Below are 22,162 nucleotides of genomic sequence, written 5' to 3'. Positions count from 1 at the left end.
TTGGGTGTCAGAGGTCATGGATCTAATCCCGGCTCCGCCACTTGTCAGCTGTGTGACTTTGGGCAAGTCACTTAACTTCTCTGTGCCTCAGTTACCTCATCTGTAAAATGGGGATTGACTGTGAGCCCCACGTGGGACAACCTGATCACCTTGTATCCCCCCAGTGCTTAGAACGGTGCTTTGCACATAGTAAGCGCTTAACAAATACCATCATTATTATTATTATAAGCAATCGTTGGAGGTTTTTGAGGTGTGGGAAGATAGGGACTGAATGATTTTTCCGGGGGAAAAAAACGGTCTGGGCAATAGAGTCAAGTATGGACTGGAGCGGGAAGAGATAAAGAAGGCAGGGAGGTCTGCAAGGAGACTGATGCAGTAGTCCTGTAACTAATGATAACTGTAAAATTTCTCCAAGCACCAGTGAAATAATCTGTAATTTTTTTTGCTAAGTTCTTAATTATTTAGCACCAATACTTAAAGCATTTTGGTCTTGGTGGTAAATGACAGGTAGAAGAAGGAGGGCATCCTTCTCATCTTTCCTTTAATATCCATGGGAAGTTTCATGAGGTTGAAAAACCACCATGAACTTTTGTTTCCTCAAATTCATAGTAAACAGACTTATTTGTGTAGAATGTGAGTTTAAAATGAAGCAGGCTCATGGAAGCATGCGTTAAGAGAATTCTAATTGAAGCAGCTTAATCCATTGATCCTTCAATCCTGTTTTTCATCCTGGCCACAAGATTTTTCAGTTGTCCTTCCCAGGCTTATTAAACTGCCGCAACAAATCACCACCCTCCCTGGGAGCGAAATGCTATGAGTGGTGAATTTGGTTTGAAGTAACCCTGCTTTTGTAGAGATTGTTTCTAAAGTAAGTTAAATTTTGGGAGATTTTCTCTGGGGACCTCTTCCTTTCCAGGTCGGTGTGTATAGACAGAGCTAAGCTCTCTGCATCTCCATTTCTTCCCCCATTTGTTCCATCTTTCCCTCTTTTCCCTTCCCATCTCTGTATCCCTCTTGACTTCTTCCCCATCGTAGCCCACAATTGAGGGCCACTATCCTGTCCCCACTCCCCAGCCTTCACTTTGTTCTTCTTTCCCCTCCTTCCCCTCATTGTCTCTGTAGAGACTCTCTTTCCCCCCATGCTCCCTTACGTCCATACTCTGTTGCTTCTGGATCCCACTTCCTCTCATGCTTTCCCACTTCCTCTCATGCTTTCCCACATTCTGACACCCGTGTGTGTGTGTGTGTGTGCGCGCTCATGTCTGTGTTTGCATCTATATGTGTGTAAATCCATGAATGCCAATATGACACAACTCTGCAAAGCACAATTTGTTATTTATAATATAATTTTGTAGTCTGTATTATAATATTTTAAGTGACTAATATCTCTTATAATAATGCAATGTAGATAATCCATTTTTTAATTAATTGACTGTATTCATCTTTCTTTGGGGTAACAACCCTAGAATCAAGGGGTTAATATACTGTTTTCTTTCTCTCATTAGATTTATTAGGAATATATAAAATTCAACATGTTTGGCTCTCTGAATCCAAGTGGAAGCAGTGTCAGTATATCAGCTGTTACATGGAACCTTTTTCTCTCTTGTGTAAATCGCTTTTATCGAATATTCCACAGTGGGAGCATTTTTGGAATAGTGAAAGTACATATCGTGTAATGAACACACCTTTCACTTCTACATCATTTCCATCAAAGCAAGGTAATAAAGAAATAATAATAACAGTAATAATGGTATTATTGTTATTACATGTGCTGGGCACTATGTTAAGTACCAGGGTGGATACAAGCAAATCGAATTGGACGCAGCTCCTGTCCCATGTGGGGCTCACAGCCTTAATCTCCATTTTACAGATGAGGTAACTGAGGCACAGAGAAGTGAAGTGACTTGTGTAAGGTCACACAGAAGATAAGTGGTGGAGCCAGGGATTAGAACCCATGCCCTTCTGACGCCCAGGCTGTATCCACTATGCCATGCTGCTTCATAATCTGAAATGGGAGGGAGGGCAGCCTGCAAGAAAAAAAGTAGCTATCATTTCAAATTACTGGTTAGAGTAGGTTACAACCCTTCTCAGAAATTGCCAGTTACCCTGTTACTTCTCATCCAAAGTAAAACTTCAGCTTCAAGGCTCTCTGTGAGCTGGCTCCCTCTTACCTCCTCCCTCTCTTGCTACAACACAGCTCATGCTCTTTTTTGATCTGCCAAGTAATACCTGTTGTTTTTTTTTCCTAAAATGTATTTAGAAGAACAGTCAGAAGAAAAATGTAATGTCGTTAACTTCCCTTGGGAGAAACTAACTTCTTTTCAAAAACTTATCTTGGTAAGATGCATAATTTGAAACATTAATTTGCTAAATATTTTAGTGATGCTAAATTTACCAGGTTTTTATAACTTTACCACTTTTTAAAACTGGTTTTGCTAATAGTCACGTTTTACAGGGGACAGGGACTGATAGACAAGGCTACTGGGATGATGCCAGTTCTGTAAGCAGTGCTGCACAGTTTACCTGAACAGCCTCCTCTGCCATTGCCCTCTTCCCTACCTCCAACACCATTCCCAAAGTGACAGAGATTCACATATGAATATAAACCAAAGAGAGAGCATGAAAAATCAGGAATTAAAACCTGGCCTAGTGCTCTCCCAACCAGATAAAACAGTGTTTGACTAATGTGAGATAACCAAAGAGAGAGCATGAAAAATCAGGAATTAAAACCTGGCCTAGTGCTCTCTCAACCAGATAAAACAGTGTTTGACTAATGTGAGATAACCAAAGGGAGAGCATGAAAAATCAGGAATTAAAACCTGGCCTAGTGCTCTCTCAACCAGATAAAACAGTGTTTGACTAATGTGAGATACACCAGTGCAAGTGATGTGCAAGGACTACCTCCAGGGTTGTGAAATATGTGCTTGCATATGATTTTTTAAAATTATATATGCAGGTACTATGTGTCTTAGTCTGTGTAGTCTATTCTGTGGCAGTCTGAAAATTTAAATTTTATTTCTCCTTTTCAGGTAATTGCTTTCTTAATTCTTTTTTTCCCCCCCTCATCTTCTTCGCCCACTATAATAGTATGTATCGGGGATGGGGCTGGGGAGGACTTCTATAAATTTCTACAGGGTCACAGATGGTCCTTTTTTTGGTCCTTTTGTTTTTTAATGGTATTTACTGTGTGCCAGGCACCGTTCTAAGTGCTGAGGTAGATACAAGTTTATTAGTCAGACCCATTCCCTTTAACCCATGGGGCTCACAGTCTTAAGTAGGAGAGAGAACAGGTTTTTATAGTTGAGAAAACTGAAGCACAGAGAAGTTGTGACTTGCCCAAGGTCACACAGCAGGCAGGTGGTGGAGCCAGGATTAAAACCCAGCCCCTCTGACTCCTGGGCCCATGCTTTTTTCACTGTGTCGTACTGCTTCCCGTACTGCTTGGAGGTACTGGATTTGAAATGTGGATGTTTTGGAGTTTTGGGTTGTTTCTTTAACATAGATGATATTCCTCTCACTTTCAATCTGATTCATTTCTTTTGCGGGGTTATTTTTATATTTTATTCTTAGATAAAAATCCTCAAACCAGAATGCTTAACTAGAGCAGTCCGGAAGTTTGTTGAAGAGAAATTAGGAAATAAATATGTTTATACTGCTGGAATTAATTTGAAGGATGTATATAAAGAATCCAATGCCAGCACTCCATTAATATTTATTCATTCTCATGGTAAGCAATATATAAACATGTGTTACATATTTAGGGGATGCCACTAAGTCAGTAATAAAATGGATTAGTTCCTTAAACAGTGATTGAAATCAATATCTCCCCTCTCCCCAGCAGTAGGACTGATTTAAACTTTTGAGTCCACATATGTACAGAACTCGTTCTATTATCAATTCAATTTTATCTTTAGCCCGGGGTAGAAAGGTGGCAATACAATTTACAGGGCCCTCCCATCCATTAGAAGGCAAATCATCTAGCAACATTCAAATGATTCAACAGTAGAGTATCTTCCAAAGTTTCTCCAACGATATCAATCAGTCATATTTATTGAGTGCTTACCTTGGGCAGAGCACTGTACTAAGGGCTTGGGAGTGTACATTATAACAGAGTTGGTAGGCATGTTCCCTTCCCACAGTGAGCTAACAGTCTAGAGGGGGACACAGACATTAATATAAATAAATTACAGATATGTATATATGGGCTGTGGGGCTGAGAGAAGGTTGAATGAAGGGTGTAAGTCCAAGTGCAAGAGTGATGCAGAAAGGAGTGGGAGAAGAGGAAATAACGGCTTAGTCAGGGAAGGCCTCTTAGAGGAGATGTGCTTTTAATACGGCTTTGACAGTGGGGAGAGTGATCATCTGTCAGATATGAAGGGGGAGGGTGTCTCAGGCCAGAGGCAGGACATGGGCAAGAGCTTGGCAGCCAGAGAGATGAGATCTAGGTACAGTGAAGTACACAATGAAGTATACAGTAATGTGAAATGCAGCATTAACAATGCCATCATAAAAGCTTCAATTTAGCCCATTTATCCCCTGCCAGTATAGTTAAACATTGCTAGTTTTATATAATCATAAGAAAGAGTTTGAACAGAGGATTTACCTTCATTTATGTCAGGGTCAAAGCTTCCCGAATATTGCCTAACCCATGCATGCACGTCTCTTGCTCTGGGACTGGAAGAGCTATTTGGATGAGGACGTGGGAGCGGGGCAGGAGGGAGCGAGTTCCCAAATTCACCAAGTGGCTCCTGCAAAAATTTTTTGAACCAATGCTCCATGTGGCCTCAACATTTCACCCGAATGTGCCCCCAGGACCCATCATACACCCAGGCAGCTCTGCACATGTCCCCCCTCCATCTCCCCCGCGCACGTGCGCGCGCGCACGCACACACACACACACACACACACACACACACACACACACACTATAGCAAGTATGAAGAAAAAGTGCTGTTGGAGCTTCAGGTTGTCTTTTTGCTGTGCTCCAAGCAAGGGCACAGGTCTTGGAGGAGCTGGCAGAGGCAGAGACAGAGGAAACCGCCTCTTCTGCCCTGGCCAGCCGCTCTGCGTCATGCTGGGCTCTCTTGAAGTTCTCACTGAGCAAGAAGCAGCTTAGCAGTGGCCAAAGCTGACACTGCTGCTCCTGCTTGCTGCCGGACCTCTTAACTGGCTTTCGGTGGCCCCTTCACCTTGTACACCTAGCTGAAAAACTCTGGACTTTTGCAGTGAAGGATGAAGTGATTGAGCCTCAGCATTACCCTTATAGTATCTAATAATAAAGGTGGGATATATGAAAAATCTTTATTGAGAGGAAATTTCTGTTTCTTGAGACCAACAGTTAACCCCATTTTGTTGCACAGGGATAGACCCCACCACTCACCTTCTACGTTTCGCACAAGAGCTGAAGGGAAACACCCAGCACGTGACTATGGTGTCTTTGGGCCGGGGCCAGGCAGAGAAGGCAGAAGACCTGATATTTAAGGCACAGATAAAGAGTGGACAATGGGTTTTCCTCCAGAACTGCCATCTTGCAGCATCATTTATGCCCAGGCTTTGCAGCATTGTTGATTCGTAAGTGCGTTTTGTGTATTTGCCCAGAGCAAGGAATATAATTATACCAGTTGCAAAATGGAATGATAAATATGAAATAAGTTTGAACACATACTATACTTTTGATGAGAAAAATATACAAAAGATCAATCATTTGTATTTACTGAACACTTTCTGTGTGCCGAGCACTGTACTAAGAGCTTGGAGTAATCAATGGTATTTATTGAGCACTTACTGTATGCAGAGCAAGGTACTAAGCTCTTGGGAGAGCACAATATAACAGAGTTGGTAGACACATTCCTGGCCCACAAGGAGTTCACAGTGAAGAGAGATCCGAAGAACAGAGCTGTGAAAATAGTTTAGTACAGTTATAGGAAGGAGATGACTATTAACAAATCTGCCCCCCTGAGTGATCAGAATTGGTGTTGTTTCGAGTACTGCCATTTTGTGTGAAGTTGCAATATTATTACTACAGCCACTGCTGGGTTTTTGATTAGATTTTTCAGCGAAACATTCCTAGGGAACAGTTTTCTACTCAAACCACAAAATCCAATAGTAAAACTGAGAAATTTTATAAATTTCTTAGCGGAAAATGATCACAGTTTGAAAATATTTTCCTATGGTCCTGATTTGAAGCATACTATAATGTATTTTGCTACTTCATATGGGATCTGAGGAGAATTATTATCAACTTTTAGGATCAAAAATGTTCTTTTTGATAAACATTTACTGACCTTACCCTGTACTGTATTTAACTTTTCATCAGAGCCAATTTATATGGAAAAAAACATTTTTACAGGGATGATCTCTTTCACTCTAAAATTTTCTTTGCTGGAATCATTATTTTGATCACTGATTTGAAACATTAGGCCTTCTTTATGTGGCCACCCACGAGAGTCATGAGATGTGGTTTTCCATATGACTTTGTTGGAAGTATGCTTTTATTTTTTTTAATCTTTATTCCAGGTTTTCTGCACTAAAACTTGCCACATTTTCATCAGTTTCTTGCACATAGCCAATTAGAACAAACTTTTTGGTACTTAAGGCCTTGCTTTGTACAAGTTTTTCCAAGTTAAAATATTCACCAATTGTTTATATTTGCAGATTTAGCCAAGCAGATGTGAAAATAGATCCTGAATTTAGGTTATGGTTAAGCTCAAAGCCAGATAGTTCCTTCCCTATGGCTATTCTGCAAAAAGGTTTTAAGGTAAGGACTGAATGTTTAATCAAAAGTAAGTAGCTAACTGAGTCTCTAATTGGGTGCAGTACATTCCTGACTTCAGGCAGGGTTTGTCAGGAGAAACTAGGAGAAAGAGACTATTTTAGCAATAGAATCCCAGATTGGGACAAGCCGAGAGATTCAGAGCCTCTATAGCAGTTAGATATTGGTTCTGGAGCTTTATAATAAATACTGCTATACTTTGGGTACCTTTCTTAAATGATTGCGTAAAAATAGTGTTAAGAGTTCTAAATGAAGTGGAGTTTCCCACTGGAAGAAAAAACACACATTGTACTAATGTGTTCCAAACCTGCAAGGAAATTAACAAAACAATATCAGCCTATTAAAAATCACAATATATAGTCCTGTAACCTAGGGGTTACATTCCCGATGAACCATTTTAAGAAAAACTCACATTCTAGCAAGTGTAGCCTGTCCTACACTTTGTGTGTGCACACAGCCATTTTTATTGTAGCAATTATTACAATAGTAATGTTGTGGTACTCCCAGCTCTGTGCTCTATCCATTGGGCCATGCCGTTTTTCAGCAACTGTTGCAAGCTCTTAGGTAACTTAGCTAACTTGGCATATTAAACACAAATTGTGGGGTGCGCATATCTGGTACTTAACTCTTTTTTCATCTGCTACTAATTCCCTTTGTCCCTTTAACAGATAACAGTGGAACCTCCCCAGGGATTAAAGGGGAATTTGCTTCAGACATTTGGATACAGTGGTGGTGGTGAAGTAACAGAAACAGTCTTTGAAAAGCCTTTTTGTGGGCCATCGTGGAAGAAACTTTTGTTCAGTCTGTGTTTCTTCAATGCAATTATCCATGAAAGAAAAAAGTATGGACCATTAGGCTGGAATATCTCTTACGAATTTAATGCTGCAGATTTGGAGGTAAGTCTCCTAGGCTAATGATACACTAATCAACCCCTTGTTGGATCTGGGCAGTGGAAATGGGATGGAGGGGGTGCAGATGCCTCAGTCACTAGGGTATGTATATGAGGCATCAATAATGTTGAGCCAGATTGAATTCCTGAGATGCAAGGGTGCAGGGGATACCCCTTTACCAAACCTCAGGGGCAAGTCCTGCTTCCCAGCATACTTGTCCCCATTTCTGTGCTCAAAGCAAAAATCTCCCATCCAAGGGAGAGTGTTCTGCCCTAGGGTGGGGCTAATTGAGGCAATTTCCAGGACTGGATTAAGGATTCTAGGGGTCCAGGACAGATCTGGCCTACAAAGAAGCAGAAATGGAAGGGATTTTAGGAGCAGCAATTCATTTGCATCCACCATCCTGCCACTCAGCTACCCAGTTCTGAAGCAAAGCCATGCCAGTTAGAGGGTGGCAGAAGGCAAAAGCAAAGAAACTCCTCTGAACCCCTCAGCCAGATGACCACACCAGTGCAGGCAAACAATTGGAGATGCAGGACTCAGGCCAGTTCGTCCATTGCCTTTGTATTAAACTAGCCTCTGACCGGACCCCACTTCTGAAGGCCTCCTCAGCTCCTTACAAGGCATTCCCATTTTATAAGTGGAAAAACCAAGGCCCAGGAAGATAAGGGATTTGCCCACAGACATAGCTTGTCAGGGATTCAGCCAGGGCCAGAACTGAGCTCTTTTGACTCCAACAAGTGCTTTTCCCAGCTGGGCATCTTTCACCAGACCATGCTCTTGATTCCTGGAAAATAGTGAACCAGTTTTCATTCATTCATTCAGTCGTATTTATTGAGCGCTTACTATGTGCAGAGCACTGTACTAAGTGCTTGGGAAGTCCAAGTTGGCAACATATAGAGACGGTCCCTACCCAACAGCAGGCTCACAGTCTAGAAGGAGGAGTAACCCACCTATTGTCCATTGTAGAGCTCTTCGAATGAACTTCATTTTTTCTGTGGAAAAATTCATAGATGGCTAGGTGGAACTGAATATAACAGTACTTGCCGGTACTTGCCATTTGCCAGTACTTGATTTTTTTATCTTTATTTTCGGGTTATTATCTGCCTGGGAATTAGAGTCGCCACACAGAGGTTAAAAGGATGTTCAGGCATATTTGAATTGACCAGCTCAGCGTTCCCCATTTCTCAAAAGGTTACCATAAAGATGTTGGAAATCCTTTTGGAGAATCAGACAGAGATCCCTTGGCACGCAATACATTACCTGATTGGAGAAGTCGTTTATGGAGGCCGAGTGACCGACCACTGGGATCGGCGGTGCTTATTGACCATTCTGAACAATTTTTGCAATCCTGCAGTGCTGCAAGAGGACTTCACTTTCTCCCGCGATGGGGTGCGAAAGAATTGTTTTGGAAGTGGAAGACTAAATTATTTTAACTAGGCAGATATCAGAGAAGGAGACCCAGGGTACCCCAGCACCGCCCCCTCCCCACAAAGCAGATTTCATTTTTGAGTTAGTCACTGTGAAATCTTGTGGGAAGGTTCCCCCCACCCCAATCCCAGTGGCTTGTCACAGAGAGTGCTGGGCCCTGAAGCCTCATGGAAGGGCAACTGCCCCCAGGACTGACTAGGCCAGGGAGGTTCCTGGCCAAAGCCCCCCACCCGACCCCTTGGAGGGTGGGGCTGTTCTGGGGCTTGAGGGATTTCCCCTCAGCCCTTCTTTGGCATATCGAGAAGTGTCAACTATCTTCAAAAAACCAATTAACACACGGTATCAAATTCAATATACCAACAAGCCAAATTCCTTCTCTTGAAAAATGTGGCAGGCTGGGGAGTGGTGCTATTGGCATTTTGGACCGAGCACCTGTTGCTGGCAGGATGACAGAATTAAACACTGATACCCCCTGGGGCAGTAACACATACATCCGTGACTCTGCACGTTCTCCTCCCTCAGCATTTCTGACTCTTTAACTTAAATAGGAACTCGTGGGAGTGGCCGGGTACGATAGCAGAGGGCAGGGCATATGTGCTCAAAGGAATAACTTGTAGAAATTTCTAGCTCCCCTCCTTGGGACTTTTGGATCTTCCAACCCCCTCCCTTTTTTTTAAGCCCCAAAAGTGCAACTTTCACAGAGAGCACAAGAAAATTATTTTCTTTACCCACTCACTCACCCAACTCTCCTAGAGCCAAGCATACACTACAAAAGTTTTATGTGCTTGTATGCTTGCAATTTCAAACAGCAGTGGCAGTTTGCTGTTACTGCTTTCTCACTGCACTATTATCATATGTTTTTATGATGGGTCAAGCCGGGACTTATTCACCTGGGGTAGGCCACCCTTGTTTACAACTATATAATCTAAGCAGGCACAGGTACCGCCAAGCCTGCCTGGTTTGACCCTGCTAGGCCCCCAGACTGGTCTCTAAGGTCAAAATTGGCCCAGAATCAGTGCCACTGCACAGTAGCTTTACAAATGTGGAGGTGATTTTCTTCATAAAATTCCACCACCAGTTTTCCCATGCATTCTGTCTAACCCATAGGGGAGAATCAGGCTAACTTGTGAGTTTATATTAAAATGCTTTATGGGTGGATTAAAGCACTTGTACAGTAAATGCATTTATAGCTCCTCATTTTTTTTCCTCATTTGGTGTATCTGATTTCTCTACTGAATCTTGTGTGATCCTGAATGTTGATCATGGGTCCTCCTCTAATAATGAAGAAGCAGTCAGCTCCTCTGACTTAAACTCAGTGCAATATGTCTGATTTGCTCAGAGCCTCCCCACCACAGCTGTTGCAAACATTGTTTCCGCTCTTGAAAATGTTCTGCTTTCTTGAGTTGCAACTGCCCCATAGCCGCACCAGTCAGCTGTTATTCATTTTCATTCATGCCGCCATCACACACACTCTTCTGGAGATTCCTGGGGGTGGCGATTGCTTCCCATGTAGTCAGATTGGTCGAAGCCCTTGAAGTGGTTGTAGATGGCAGTGTGCCCTTATGCCCTTTGAGTGGCCAGTCTCAAAGACCTTTACCAGTCACCATAAAGCCTTGATGGATACTAAATGCCCAGCTCAACTAAGGTAACAGTGAAGACTGTTAGGTTCAATGCCAGAGAGAACAGGAGAAGTGAACAAAGGTCAAAATTTAAAGGTTTATGTCAGAATTTACGGACTACCTCTTTGAGATTCATCATATAGCCTTTGTTTCTTAAGCATCAAAAGGTTTTTTAAAACCATGAAATCCTCATCTGGTTGATGCAGTTAAAGATCTTTACATTGTGAAATAATTAGTAAGGAAGATACAGAAGTAGCGTAACCACAACCGTTGCCACAAAGAAATGAAAACAGTCATGTGTGCAGAGAAATTTGGTAGAGTTTTACTTAGTTTCTAGTAAATTATAATGCTGATCTGAAATAGAAAGTGATATAGCCAGTGCCCATATTCAGAAATCCCCTTGGTTTGAGATTGAGAAAAACCAGTGCTGAACCAGCTCTAGCCAAGTTTTTTGGAAAGTTGTACAAGAGTTTACAGGTAGCATTTGGCTTTGCCACATCTCACTTTAGTATATTAAGGAACCTAACAAATTGTAATGGAATTTGCAGGTCTATCGGCTCGTGCCTGAATCAGCGAGTTTACAAGACTGTAGATCCTACATTCAGTCTTTACCAGACACCGAATCTCCTGAGGTCTTTGGAGTCCACCAAAATGCTAAACGGGTCTATCTGGAGTCTCAGGCCCAAGACTTAGTTAACAGCATAATAACCATGCAACCAAGAATCACTGTTGGCAACCTGATCATTAGGTAAGAAGCTGCAAGGTTTCCTATCTTAAGTTTAGCTTTTTTCATTTCTATAAAAAGACTCAAAATAGTGTATCAACAACTTACTTTGTCATGTTTGTGTGCGTACAGGATTTTCATTAGTTCTGAAGCAGCTATTTTGGACAGGTGGGCCAATGTTTCAGTCTGTTGGAACCTCTAGTGGATGCAGATGATGGTGGTGAGGTTTTGGGGTAATCTTGGAGGAGTCCACAGTGGCTGTGAAAATGATTGGGGTTCAGGGTGGGAGTGAACAGAGTGTGTGTGTATGTATATGTTTGTGTGTGTGTATATATATATATACATATATATATACACACATATATATATACACATATATACATATATATATCCATGAACCATTTTTGCCCCACTGATTTTTCACGCAGGTGGGATTTTTCTACCTCATTTGTTTTCTAAATCAATTGAGTCATTTTTGCCTCCTTTGACAGAAATGCCTCTAAGTGAATGAAGCAATTCTTCTCTCAATCATTTTGGAATGGTTGATCAGGGAGAACAGTCATCTTAAACCACCTTGGGCAGCTTCCAACACTCTGAAAACCTACAAATGAGACATGTATTCACCCCACTCTTTTCATTCTTTGTCTGGCAGAAACAGTTTAGGAGAGATTCCTAGAAGGGTTCCGACTGCAGGGAGTGAGATGATGTGCTGCTGGCTCAGGAGGAGGAGGGAGGCCTGGAAGGAGGCTGGGTTGGGAAAGCGGGGGAAGCCACTCCCTGGGGAGCAAGGGATCTCAGACCCTGCTCCAGTGGCACAGAAATCTTCTAGACACGTCTGTCTCACAGGAGGGAAAACTTCCCCACCTCCACACCTACTGCAGCATCTGGGGCCAAAGAGTTTCTGGACCTGCAAAGTTAAAGCTCACCTTCCTCTGGTCCCCACCTCCCACCTCATTCTTCCATTTTAAATTCTCTGCTCAGAGAATCCAGCATATTCTGGAAATGCTTTATGATGCTGTGTAATCAACCCAAATCATTTAAACATGTGGAACAGATTGGGGAGGCCCCATCCAGCCTGAACAGGTGTGTGATTCCCAGCCTACTTACCCTTTATTCGCAGTAGTGGAAAGAGCCAGGATGAACTGGTGCTGGAAATTGCATCAGATGTGCGGAAGCAGCTGCCCCTTACTGTCGAGAAGGAAGAATTGAAATCAGACCATGAGAACATGGCCTCAAGCACACTGGTGAACATCATGTCGGGACCCATTTGGACATCTCTCCTGAAAAATGCTAAGGGTGAGAGAACTGTTGAAGATTATAAGGTGACTAAATTTGTCAGAGCTTAGAGTGGCACAGGTGATGGAACCACCAGGGGACAGGTTCTCTAAGGATAGGGAAGGCAGGAAAAGACAGAGCCCCAGAAAGAGAGAGAAAGGGACTCTGAGAGAAACATACACAGACAAGGAGAGACAGAAATAGACAGCAGACATGAACACAGATACATGTACATACACTTCACCTTAAGTGCTTCCCAGGCTAGGCAGGCTTCTAGTTGATCACCTTATTCGGTGATTAGGCCTTATGAGGGCTAAACCAGTATCTCTTTGGCTCATTTAGATCTCTGAGGAATTTCATGGTCTCAACACAGGTTGATACTAAGGAGTATAACAACACGACAGTATTTCTGGAGGTCAAAGTGGAGCGGAGAGGTTCCTTGGGGCAGGGTTGGACTGAGACCTAAAGACAGTCTAACAACTGAACATACTACCATTCGATGTGTTGACACATTATTTACGTATGGTGTAACACCACCTCTTTTCCCCTAGGTTATGATCCCCTTCTCCATTCCACTCTGCTAATCTTCCTTTGTCAAGAGATTGGCCGATTTAATCATTTATTGTCTGTAGTGCACCAGTCTTTGAAAGACCTTCAGAGGGCTTTGAAAGGAGAGATCATCCTTTCTCCTGCCTTGGATGAGATTTACAATGCCATCATAAAATCCAAGGTGCCTGGGTTGTGGCAGGTAAGTGTCGGCATAAAATATTTTAGTAATTCACCTTGGGGTGGTAAAGAAAAAGCCATCAGTAGTCTTTATAAATTAGCTTTTGGATCTTTGGGGGAGGGATCAAGTCGAAGTCGTACCAAGGTTGGGACCAGCCGGGCCACCGGCATCACTGCTGGGGCAGCCACATCTGCTCTGGGGGTGATCCAGGGGGCCAAGCAGGCCAGGCCAGGCTGAGCATCTGGCCATTGGGACCCCATGACTCACCACCCTCCCTGGGGCCCCAGATCTCTCTGATAACATTGCAGGGTTCAAATTGCTGAACAAAAGATCATTCCCATTTTAAAAAAGAAAAAAACCCTGGAATTTCCTCACCAGTCGCAGGCCAGGTGATGCCTGTGCTGCTCTTGACTTTACAGTTTGAACAGATTTAAGGTTTCTAGAAGTCTAAAATAAGGCAGTGAAAATCAAAGCATCTAATTAGCTGAAATTTCTGAAAAATAATAATAATCATGGTAATTTATTAAGCACTTACCATGTGCCAAGCGCCGTACTAAACGCTGGCGTAACTACAACATGATCAGGTCGGATACAGTCCCTGTCCTATATAGGATGCACAGACTAGTTTACAGATGAAGAGACTGAGGCACAGAGAGGTTAAGTAGTTCCTTCCCCAAGCTCACCGAGGAGACCAGAGGTGGAGGCAGGCCTGGAAGCTGCTGGTCTTGTGCTCTAGGCCATAGAAAGTCAAATATGACTTTCAAGTACGCCCTCCCCGCCCCCCGCAAATTTTCAACTAGAATTGTTTTTCAGCCAGGTGCAGTTTGATTTCTGGAGTGCTCCAAGATTTCAGTTTTTAGGTGATTGGGCTGTAGTTACTTTGATTTTGACCACTTTGTCATCAAGGTCAATTTCAGATTGCAGTATTTACTCTGTACCTGAACAGCATCCCAGAATGGAGAAAGAACCTTTCACACTTGGTATTGTCAAACATGAAGGTGCTTAATGTACATTTCGGGCCACGGAGTACTGTTGGGAAATCACTCCCTCCCAAAGTATTAGCTCCACTGGTGTTAAAGCCACTGGCTGGATTTGTCAGGAGGTATCTCTTTCTCCTCACAGCGGAGCTCCTATAAATCATCTAAGCCTCTGAGTTCCTGGATTAATGACCTCACTCGACGACTGGAATTCTTCACCACATGGGCAAAGCAGGCTCACACCGCTATAGAGTCCCGGTATGGATGGACAATCAATAGGAAAAGTCCAGGGAGGAATTCTTAAGGATAGAAATGAAGGCCTCCCTGTCCAGCAGCCACTCCCAACCCTCCAATTCAGAAGACAGTTATCAGAGGTGGAATTCAGGAAGCTCTATTTGCTCTGGAATTTGCTCTGGGACTTTCTCTCCAGAGGCCTGGGCCCTGACCAGGGGAGGGAGGGCTGGTCCGGGGGTGCAGGGGGAGAATTTTAGCCTTCCTGCAGTACTTCCAGGGGATGGATTGAGTCATTGGTTGCCTGAGGACCTCTAACCCCTCCTGGATCCTGCAGGTCCTCCTGGCTCCAGATCTCCTCAGAGCCTCCTTTGAACTCCCCTGCTGTTAATTGGGTGCACATGGCCATCCAGGGGAAACCTGTCATCTCTCTATGATTCTCTGAAAGGAAGGGCATCCCACTTCCTTCAGTCAACCTCCCCTGAGCAACGCCTCCACCTATGTGAGAATGATTTTCCTCTTGGGAAGTTAAATGAGTTAGGAAGGCATTAGAAACACCTTGTAATGCAAATGAATTTTACTGTGTCTGTGTCATTTACCACCTTAAAGGCCTTCCAATCCCTTCAAACAGGTTTTCCAACTTAAGTACTGCTTGGAAAAAGAAAATGTTCCCCACAGCATTTTCACGAGCATCTGAAGAGAAATTTGAGCTGTTCCAGGAGGGTGTTAGTGGATCTCCAACTCGCTTCTGGCTCCCAGCTTTCTTCTTTCCACAAGGTAGGGGAGTCAAGCAGACATTTTGGCTCTGCTCAGTCAAAAGGACCAAGGTCCTTGAAGAGCTTGGCCATAGCTGTTAATTCACAGACTGTGAGTGCTCATTTCTCTCCCATTCTTTCACCCATTCAAATTGGGTCACTCCCCTTGTTCCCCATTGAGATGCCCCAGTGGCAGAGTGACTTCAGTGGCAAGAACAGAGGCCTCTGGATTAGGAAACCTGGGTTCTAATCCCATCTCTGTCATTGGCTTGCTGTGGGACCTCGGGCAAGACACTTAACCTCTCTGATACCTCACCTGTAAAATTGGGAGAAAGTACCTGCTCTCCCTACCTCTTAGATTGTGAGCCCAAGGTGAGACCAAGTCTGTCTGATCTGGTTATCATGTGTCTACCATTAATAAGTACCATTAGTGGTATAGAGAAGCAGTGTGGCTCAGTGGAAAGAGCACAGGCTTTGGAGTCAGCGGTCATGGGTTCAAATCCTGGCTCCGCCACTTGTCAGCTGTGTGACTTTGGGCAACTCACTTAACTTCTCTGTGCCTCGTCTGTAAAATGGGGATGAAGACTGTGAGCCCCCCGTAAGGCAATCTGATCACCTTGTAACCTCCCCAGTGCTTAGACCAGTGCTTTGCACATAGTAACCGCTTAATAAATGCCATCGTCATTATTATAATCAACAACACCCTTCATTTGAAAAAATTTTTTGAGTTATTTGGCCCTGTTCTAGGGTGTCCAAAGATCCAAAGTGTGGGCCGCCAGATCACTTTGGGTAGCCAAAAATCAGGTGCTTTCACCGAAGATTTAGCCTAGGGAATAAGGAACGCTGGGTAAAATGGCAATAAGGTTCTCAAAGAGGAACTAGAGTTGAACAGGAAGGGCCCATTGGTGAGGCAGAAAATGAAGCAGCCTGGCAAGAGCTGTGAACAGTCACGCAATTGATGGCATTTATTGAGCCCTTACTATGTCTAGAGCGCTGGTCTAAGTGCACGGGAGAGTACAATGCAGTAGAGTTTGTAGGCACGTTTCCTGCCCTCAAGAAGCTTACAGTCTAGAGGGGAAGACAAATAATACAGATAAATTACGGCTATGTACATAATAATGATGATAGCATTTGTTACATGCTTACTATGTACCAGGCACTGTGCGTAAGTCCTGTGGGGCTGAGGGAGGGGTGAATATCAAGTGCTTGTACTGCTCAAAAAACAGAAAGTGAGACTCTCAAGCCCCATCCCCAGGGCAGGGGAACTGGCGGAGCAGGTCTTGGTTGGGCGTCTCACCACCACCCCAGGTATTGTGCTGTCGTGTGAGCAATGGGCTTTTATTTTACTTCTACAGGTTTTCTTACTGCTGTGTTGCAGAATTATGCTAGAAGCCAAGGCATATCCATAGACTCCCTCACTTTTGTCCACCACATTCTTCAGGAAGCCCAGAATGCATCCCAGATCTTAGGGATGCAAAAGAAACTAAGTATCGTGGAGCAAGCTTTTAAAGTAAGTGGAACGTCTCCAATATGAAGAGGGGAGGTTAGAGATTAATTGGGGATGGCCTTTTGGAGAGGATGTGATTGCAGATGGGCACTGAAGATGAGGGGAGCTGGGAGGACTTTCAGCTCTAAAAGGAGAGGGAGAAACAAGGATGAGGCCCAGTGTAGTGGATGGGTGAAGAGAGTGGATAAGTAGGAAGGAGAGAAAGGGCTTGAGCGGAATGTTCTTAGTTGGGTCCACCAGGTTTCAGTCTTGCTGCTTGGAGGAGGGGCTCTCGATGAGGCTTTTATTTCATTCCTCTTGTTGGCAGAGCTCGACCCAAGCACAGCATGGAGTCCTGGTTTTTGGTTTATATATCGGGGGTGCCCGATGGAACCCCGACACACACTCACTGGAAGACTCCCAGCTTCAGGAGATATACTCTTGCTTTCCAGACATACATTTTCGGCCCGAACAGGTGAAAAACCTCATTGCTTACTATGATTGTGTCCACCGACACTGTAGTATTATGCTCTCTCTGGCGCTTAGTACAGTGCTCTAAACCCGGTAAACCTTCAGTATATGCCACTGATGGATGAGAAGCAGCGTGGCTCAGTAGAAAGAGCCCGGGCTTTGGAGTCAGAGGTCATGGGTTCGAATCCCAGCTCTGCCAATTGTCAGCTGTGTGACTTTGGGCAAGTCACTTCACTTCCCTGGGCCTCAGTTACCTCATCTGTAAAATGGGGATGAAGACTGTGAGCCCCCCGTGGGACAACCTGATCACTTTGTAACCTCGCCGGCGCTTAGAACAGTGCTTTGCACATAGTAAGCGCTTAATAAATGCCATTATTATTATTATTATTATGAAGTATAAGGTCCTTGAAGGCAAAGTCTGGGTCTCCCCTCAACCCTGAGAAACTTTATAGATCAGAGCCCAATGCCAGTGAGTGCTCAGAATGCTACATTTGAGTAGCGAAGAGAGCTACATGGGATTGAAAATGTGCCTTAAATACTATCCCAGTCCTGAAGGATGACAGAAATGTGGAAGTATTGTTGATCCAAGGTAAACGCCAAGGCATTTCTGGAAAATGAATCCTAGCAGCCGTTTATGACCTGAAAATGCTCATTACTTTGAAAAGAAATGCATGAATTATGTTCATTCCTCACCGCTCACGGTGTTATTTTAAGCTAGAATTGTAGGTTATTGAAAATGTGAGCTATTTGGGAGGGTTCTGAAATTTGACCCCCTTTTTTTGTTTGAAAACAAAGATTTCCATCGAAAGAGATTCTGCCTCGGCCAAGAGCGATAGCGACCCAGTGAGCTATGAATGCCCAGTTTACCGAACTCCCCAAAGAACGGGAATTCTGACAACCACCGGCTTGTCCTCAGACTTTGTAACAACAGTCCATTTGCCAACACAAGTGCCTCCACATCAGTGGATCACAAAGCGGGTGGCCTTGCTGTGTCAACTAGACGAATGAAGAACAGCAGTGTTCACTGCTGAGCAGTTCTGTTTCCAGCACCAAAGTGAACTCACCCAAGGCAGTGCTGGGAAAGAAACACATCAAAGGTGCCAAACACAAGGGAAGCCGAAGCCGGTCTAAGTGTATTTTTGAGAAATAAATCAACTTTGCAGGATAGTGATGTTGCAGGAGCTGTTCTTCCCTTCCTACAGAGAAGCCCGGCTGAGCTTCCACAGACCTCCTCCCACTGCGTCTTCCTTTCTAACCAGCCAGTTCCCTCTTCCTCTGTCTTGCAGGGCCTCTGCCTAAGCCTGGGGGTTGGGGGTTTGAAGTCATGGGTGGGTTTGAGCCAGGCTGGGTTTGGACAGACCTCTTCCAGGCCCTCCTTGTTTTCGGGCTGGGATGTGTCACCGTGGCTGAGATGTTGCAACGGGGTTTATGTGGTGCTTTTCGTTCTTCTACCGTTGACCCTGTGGGATGCTGGTAGAGGCAGGGACCCTGGGGCCTGAGCTTCCCCCTTCTGGCATTGTGGCCTTGGCACCTATTGGACCTGACTTTATCATCCTCAGGTTCCGGCTTCAGGGCCGGGACAGACTGAAGACTTCCAATGCGTTCAAGGGATTCGAGGCCGCAGCGCACTGGAGAATTGATCTGTGAATTCCGTGCGGTTTCATGTGTCCTGGTTATTGGAGACTCCGGGAACACTCTCCCAAGCGAGTGGCAGCTCTCACCACAAGTCAGCCTGTTTCCCGGGATTCAAGGCCAAGGGAAGGAACGCTTTCTGGCCGGGGCCTCACTTTGTACAGCTTTTCCATCAGGTAAACACTTAGAGATGCTGAACTGCTTTCATTTAGGATGCTTCACTAAGGTGATTTTTTTTTTATGGTATTAAGTGCTTACTATGTGCCAGGCACTGTTCTAAGCGCTGGGGCAGATAAATGGTAATCGGGTTGGACACAGTCCATGTCCCACCTGAGGCTCACAGTCTTAATCCCTAGTTTCCAGGTGAGTGAACTGAGGCACAGATAAGTGACTTGGATTAGTGAGGGAACAGCTTTGCAGTTTTTCTTCTGTGGCTGGGGCATCAACTTGTGACCATAGGTGTCGACTCCAAGTGAGCAAAGGAGCAGATGTTCCCTGGGCTCTGACTTGCTGCTACTGGTTTCAGCACAGCAGAGCAACCCCGGCCGGCTCTCACACGCCCGCCTCGGAGCCGGAAAGGGGCTGGATGAGTAAGGAACTGCTCCACCTCTTGTTAATCATTGACATTTACTGGGTGCAAAGCACAACAGATGCCAAACCCACATTTCTTGTCTACAAGGAGCTTACAGTCGAATCATCCCCTGCCTGCAGGGGTGACAGTCATGCTCACCGTAAGGCGGGGCAGAGACTACTCTAGAGCCTTATGCTGCTGACAGCACCTGAGCTGCAATGGGCCCGGCTCAGCTGATGCATCCTTGGTGTCATCGCTGCTTAGTGACAATGACAAGAGATGGGCAGAAGGTGACTGGCCCAAGCAGGAAGGGCCCCATAACACTGGACATGCTGGGGACCCCTAGCTTGGCTCTGCAGTCTTGTGAAGAAGCGGTGGTGTGGCACACACAGCTGAGGAGGAAGCGAAGGGCAAGACAGCAATGTGGAGGGTAAGTTAAATTCAGAGTGGCCTTGGTTCATTTAATCGTATTTATTGAGTGCTTATGGTGTGCAAAGCACTGTACTGTTTGGGAGAGCTCAATACAATAAACACATCCCTACCTACAATGAGCTCACAATCTAGAGGAGACTAGAATTGTCTTTGTCTTATCCACTTCCATGTGCCTGTCTTATGTACCATTGCTCCCTCATCTCCCCTCCCCCTTCTTTCATTCATTCATATTTATTGAGCACTTATGGTGTGCAGAGTACTGTACTAAGCACTTGGGAGAGTAAATATAACAATAAACAGAAACGTTCCCTGCCCACAGCAAACTGACTTTTCCTGTCTCCCCGTCTTCCTCTTGCCAACTGGCATCCTGATTGTAAATAAGTGAAACAGTAATATGTGCTGCTTGAGGAATATATGGAATTGTGGTTGTTGATGTATATGTCTAGGGAAGTATCCTTTCTCTGAAGATGGTGCTACCAGCAGTGAGATTATGCCGTCCTGATGTGGAGGAAAAGACCAACTTAATACAAGTAAGGAAAAAGCATTGTTGTAATAATGGGTTTGACTTACACAGGACCCCCTTTTTTCCTCATCGTCACCTAAAATTCTTGGTTTTAGGACAGCAACCTCTTTCCTGATGTCCGTCCACCAGCCTTACCTGTAGTGGTCTCCCAGTCTCCTCCTGAGACCTTCCTTTTCATTTCTCCCACTCCCTTCTGCATCACCCTGGTTTGCTCCCTTTGTTCTTCCCCCTCTCCCAGCCCCACAGCACTTGGGTTGTGGGCAGGGAATGTGCCTTTTTATTGTTGTATTGTACTCTCCCAAGTGCTTATGATGTGCACACAGTAAGTGCTCATTAAATAGGACTGAATTAATGGAACATCCACTGCTCTGAAGCAGTGTTGGAGACTGCTTCAGTGGGATCTTTTGCTCTTTGGGATTGTGTGTGCCCCCTTCTAGTTCCCCATAGAGCAGCTGCTGGGGTATGATGTGAAACTATGCATTTATGACATGAGGACTTTCTGAACAGGATCTGTGAAGTTGTTTGGAGTTGGCTTGCTAACAGCACAGGTGTTTCGTATGATTCACAAAATCCCTTATAATAATAATAATAATAGCATTTATTAAGCGCTTACTATGTGCAAAGCACGGTTCTAAGCACTGAGGAGGTTACAAGGTGTTCAGGTTGTCCGCCGGGGGGGCTCACAGTCTTCATCCCCATTTTCCAGATGAGGGAACTGAGGCCCAGAGAAGTGACGTGACTTGCCCAAAGTCACACAGCTAAGTGGTGGAGCCAGGATTTGAACCCATGACCCCTGACTCCAAAGCCCGGGCTCTTTCCACTGAGCCACACAGCTTCTCTTGTACTTTGTTCCAGAGGTGAGTGAAGGCATTTTGCTTGTCTGTTGGTGACTGACTGGTTTTGGAGTTGTCAACACCAAGTCTCATGCTTGGGGGAGTCATGCTAATAAGGAAGAGTGCTCCAAAGGAATACTGGTCCTTAACCTAAGATCATCATCATCATCAATGATATTTATTGAGCGCTTACTGTGTGCAGAGCACTGTACTAAGCGCTTGGGAAGTACAAGTTGGCAACATATAGAGACAGTCCCTACATAACAGTGGGCTCACAGTCTAAAAGATGGCGGAGGCCGATTGGGACATTCTGGTTAGTTCAAACCTTTAAGGTAAAACCAAGTCGGGAGGTGAGGAGTGGTGGCCCTGAGCAAACTTTGGGAGTTGAGGGTTTTGAAAGCTTCTGGATTTTTTTGTCTCCACCCTTGCCTAAGAACTTGGTTGACTAAGCCCGTGCCGTCATCTGTTTTAGGTATTGAGGTTTATTTCTGGAGGAGTAATCACAGTTCTATGTCCCAAAAGCAGCCTCAACAACACGACTTATCCCTACTGGGTACCTGCCCGTTAACACCTTTGAAGAAATGTGGTGTTTGGTGATAAGGAAAAACGGCTCTCCCAGAGGTAATGCTGATGCTTATACGCAAAATTGTGGAAGTAATAAGTGTTTGAACGTGCACATGAAAAGTGTCTGAAAGAATTGCAGTTAGATTCTTTCCACAGCACACCTGTTCGGAGTGGCAGAGAGGTTGGAATTTCAACCTACATCCCAGCTGCCCTTCTCTGCGGAACAAACAACTGCCATAGGATTTAAGG

At 44.5% G+C, this 22,162-nt stretch overlaps 1 protein-coding gene and 1 long non-coding RNA gene across 4 annotated transcripts in view; both read left to right on the top strand.

Moving 5' to 3' along the window:
- DNAH14 (dynein axonemal heavy chain 14) overlaps window positions 1-18,867 on the top strand; it is a 127,630-nt gene extending 108,763 nt beyond the window's left edge. The window contains exons 73-87 of the mRNA XM_038761252.1: window positions 1,506-1,718; window positions 2,261-2,337; window positions 3,571-3,727; window positions 5,361-5,571; window positions 6,655-6,757; window positions 7,441-7,668; window positions 8,857-9,054; window positions 11,261-11,460; window positions 12,557-12,732; window positions 13,263-13,459; window positions 14,561-14,673; window positions 15,278-15,423; window positions 16,757-16,911; window positions 17,216-17,362; window positions 18,154-18,867. Coding sequence (XP_038617180.1) covers window positions 1,506-1,718; window positions 2,261-2,337; window positions 3,571-3,727; window positions 5,361-5,571; window positions 6,655-6,757; window positions 7,441-7,668; window positions 8,857-9,054; window positions 11,261-11,460; window positions 12,557-12,732; window positions 13,263-13,459; window positions 14,561-14,673; window positions 15,278-15,423; window positions 16,757-16,911; window positions 17,216-17,362; window positions 18,154-18,366 — 2,534 coding nt within the window. The 3' untranslated portion in view covers window positions 18,367-18,867. The remainder of the gene's footprint in view (window positions 1-1,505; window positions 1,719-2,260; window positions 2,338-3,570; window positions 3,728-5,360; window positions 5,572-6,654; window positions 6,758-7,440; window positions 7,669-8,856; window positions 9,055-11,260; window positions 11,461-12,556; window positions 12,733-13,262; window positions 13,460-14,560; window positions 14,674-15,277; window positions 15,424-16,756; window positions 16,912-17,215; window positions 17,363-18,153) is intronic.
- A 2,427-nt stretch (window positions 18,868-21,294) lies between these two features.
- Window positions 21,295-22,155, top strand: LOC119940564. Of its 3 annotated transcripts, none has more exons than XR_005455017.1 (3): window positions 21,295-21,373; window positions 21,822-21,970; window positions 22,057-22,155. It is a non-coding gene; the product is annotated as an uncharacterized LOC119940564 (long non-coding RNA). The 3 variants fall into 3 exon arrangements; XR_005455016.1 differs by having other exon boundaries at window positions 22,053-22,155; XR_005455018.1 differs by having other exon boundaries at window positions 22,070-22,149.
- Window positions 22,156-22,162: the final 7 nt, after the last annotated feature.

The sequence above is a fragment of the Tachyglossus aculeatus genome, chromosome 19 (assembly GCF_015852505.1).
Source record: "Tachyglossus aculeatus isolate mTacAcu1 chromosome 19, mTacAcu1.pri, whole genome shotgun sequence".
NCBI classification, from domain to species: Eukaryota; Metazoa; Chordata; class Mammalia; order Monotremata; family Tachyglossidae; genus Tachyglossus; species Tachyglossus aculeatus.
Note: the sequence above shows the minus strand (reverse complement) of the source record. Positions and strands in the feature narration are given on the sequence as shown.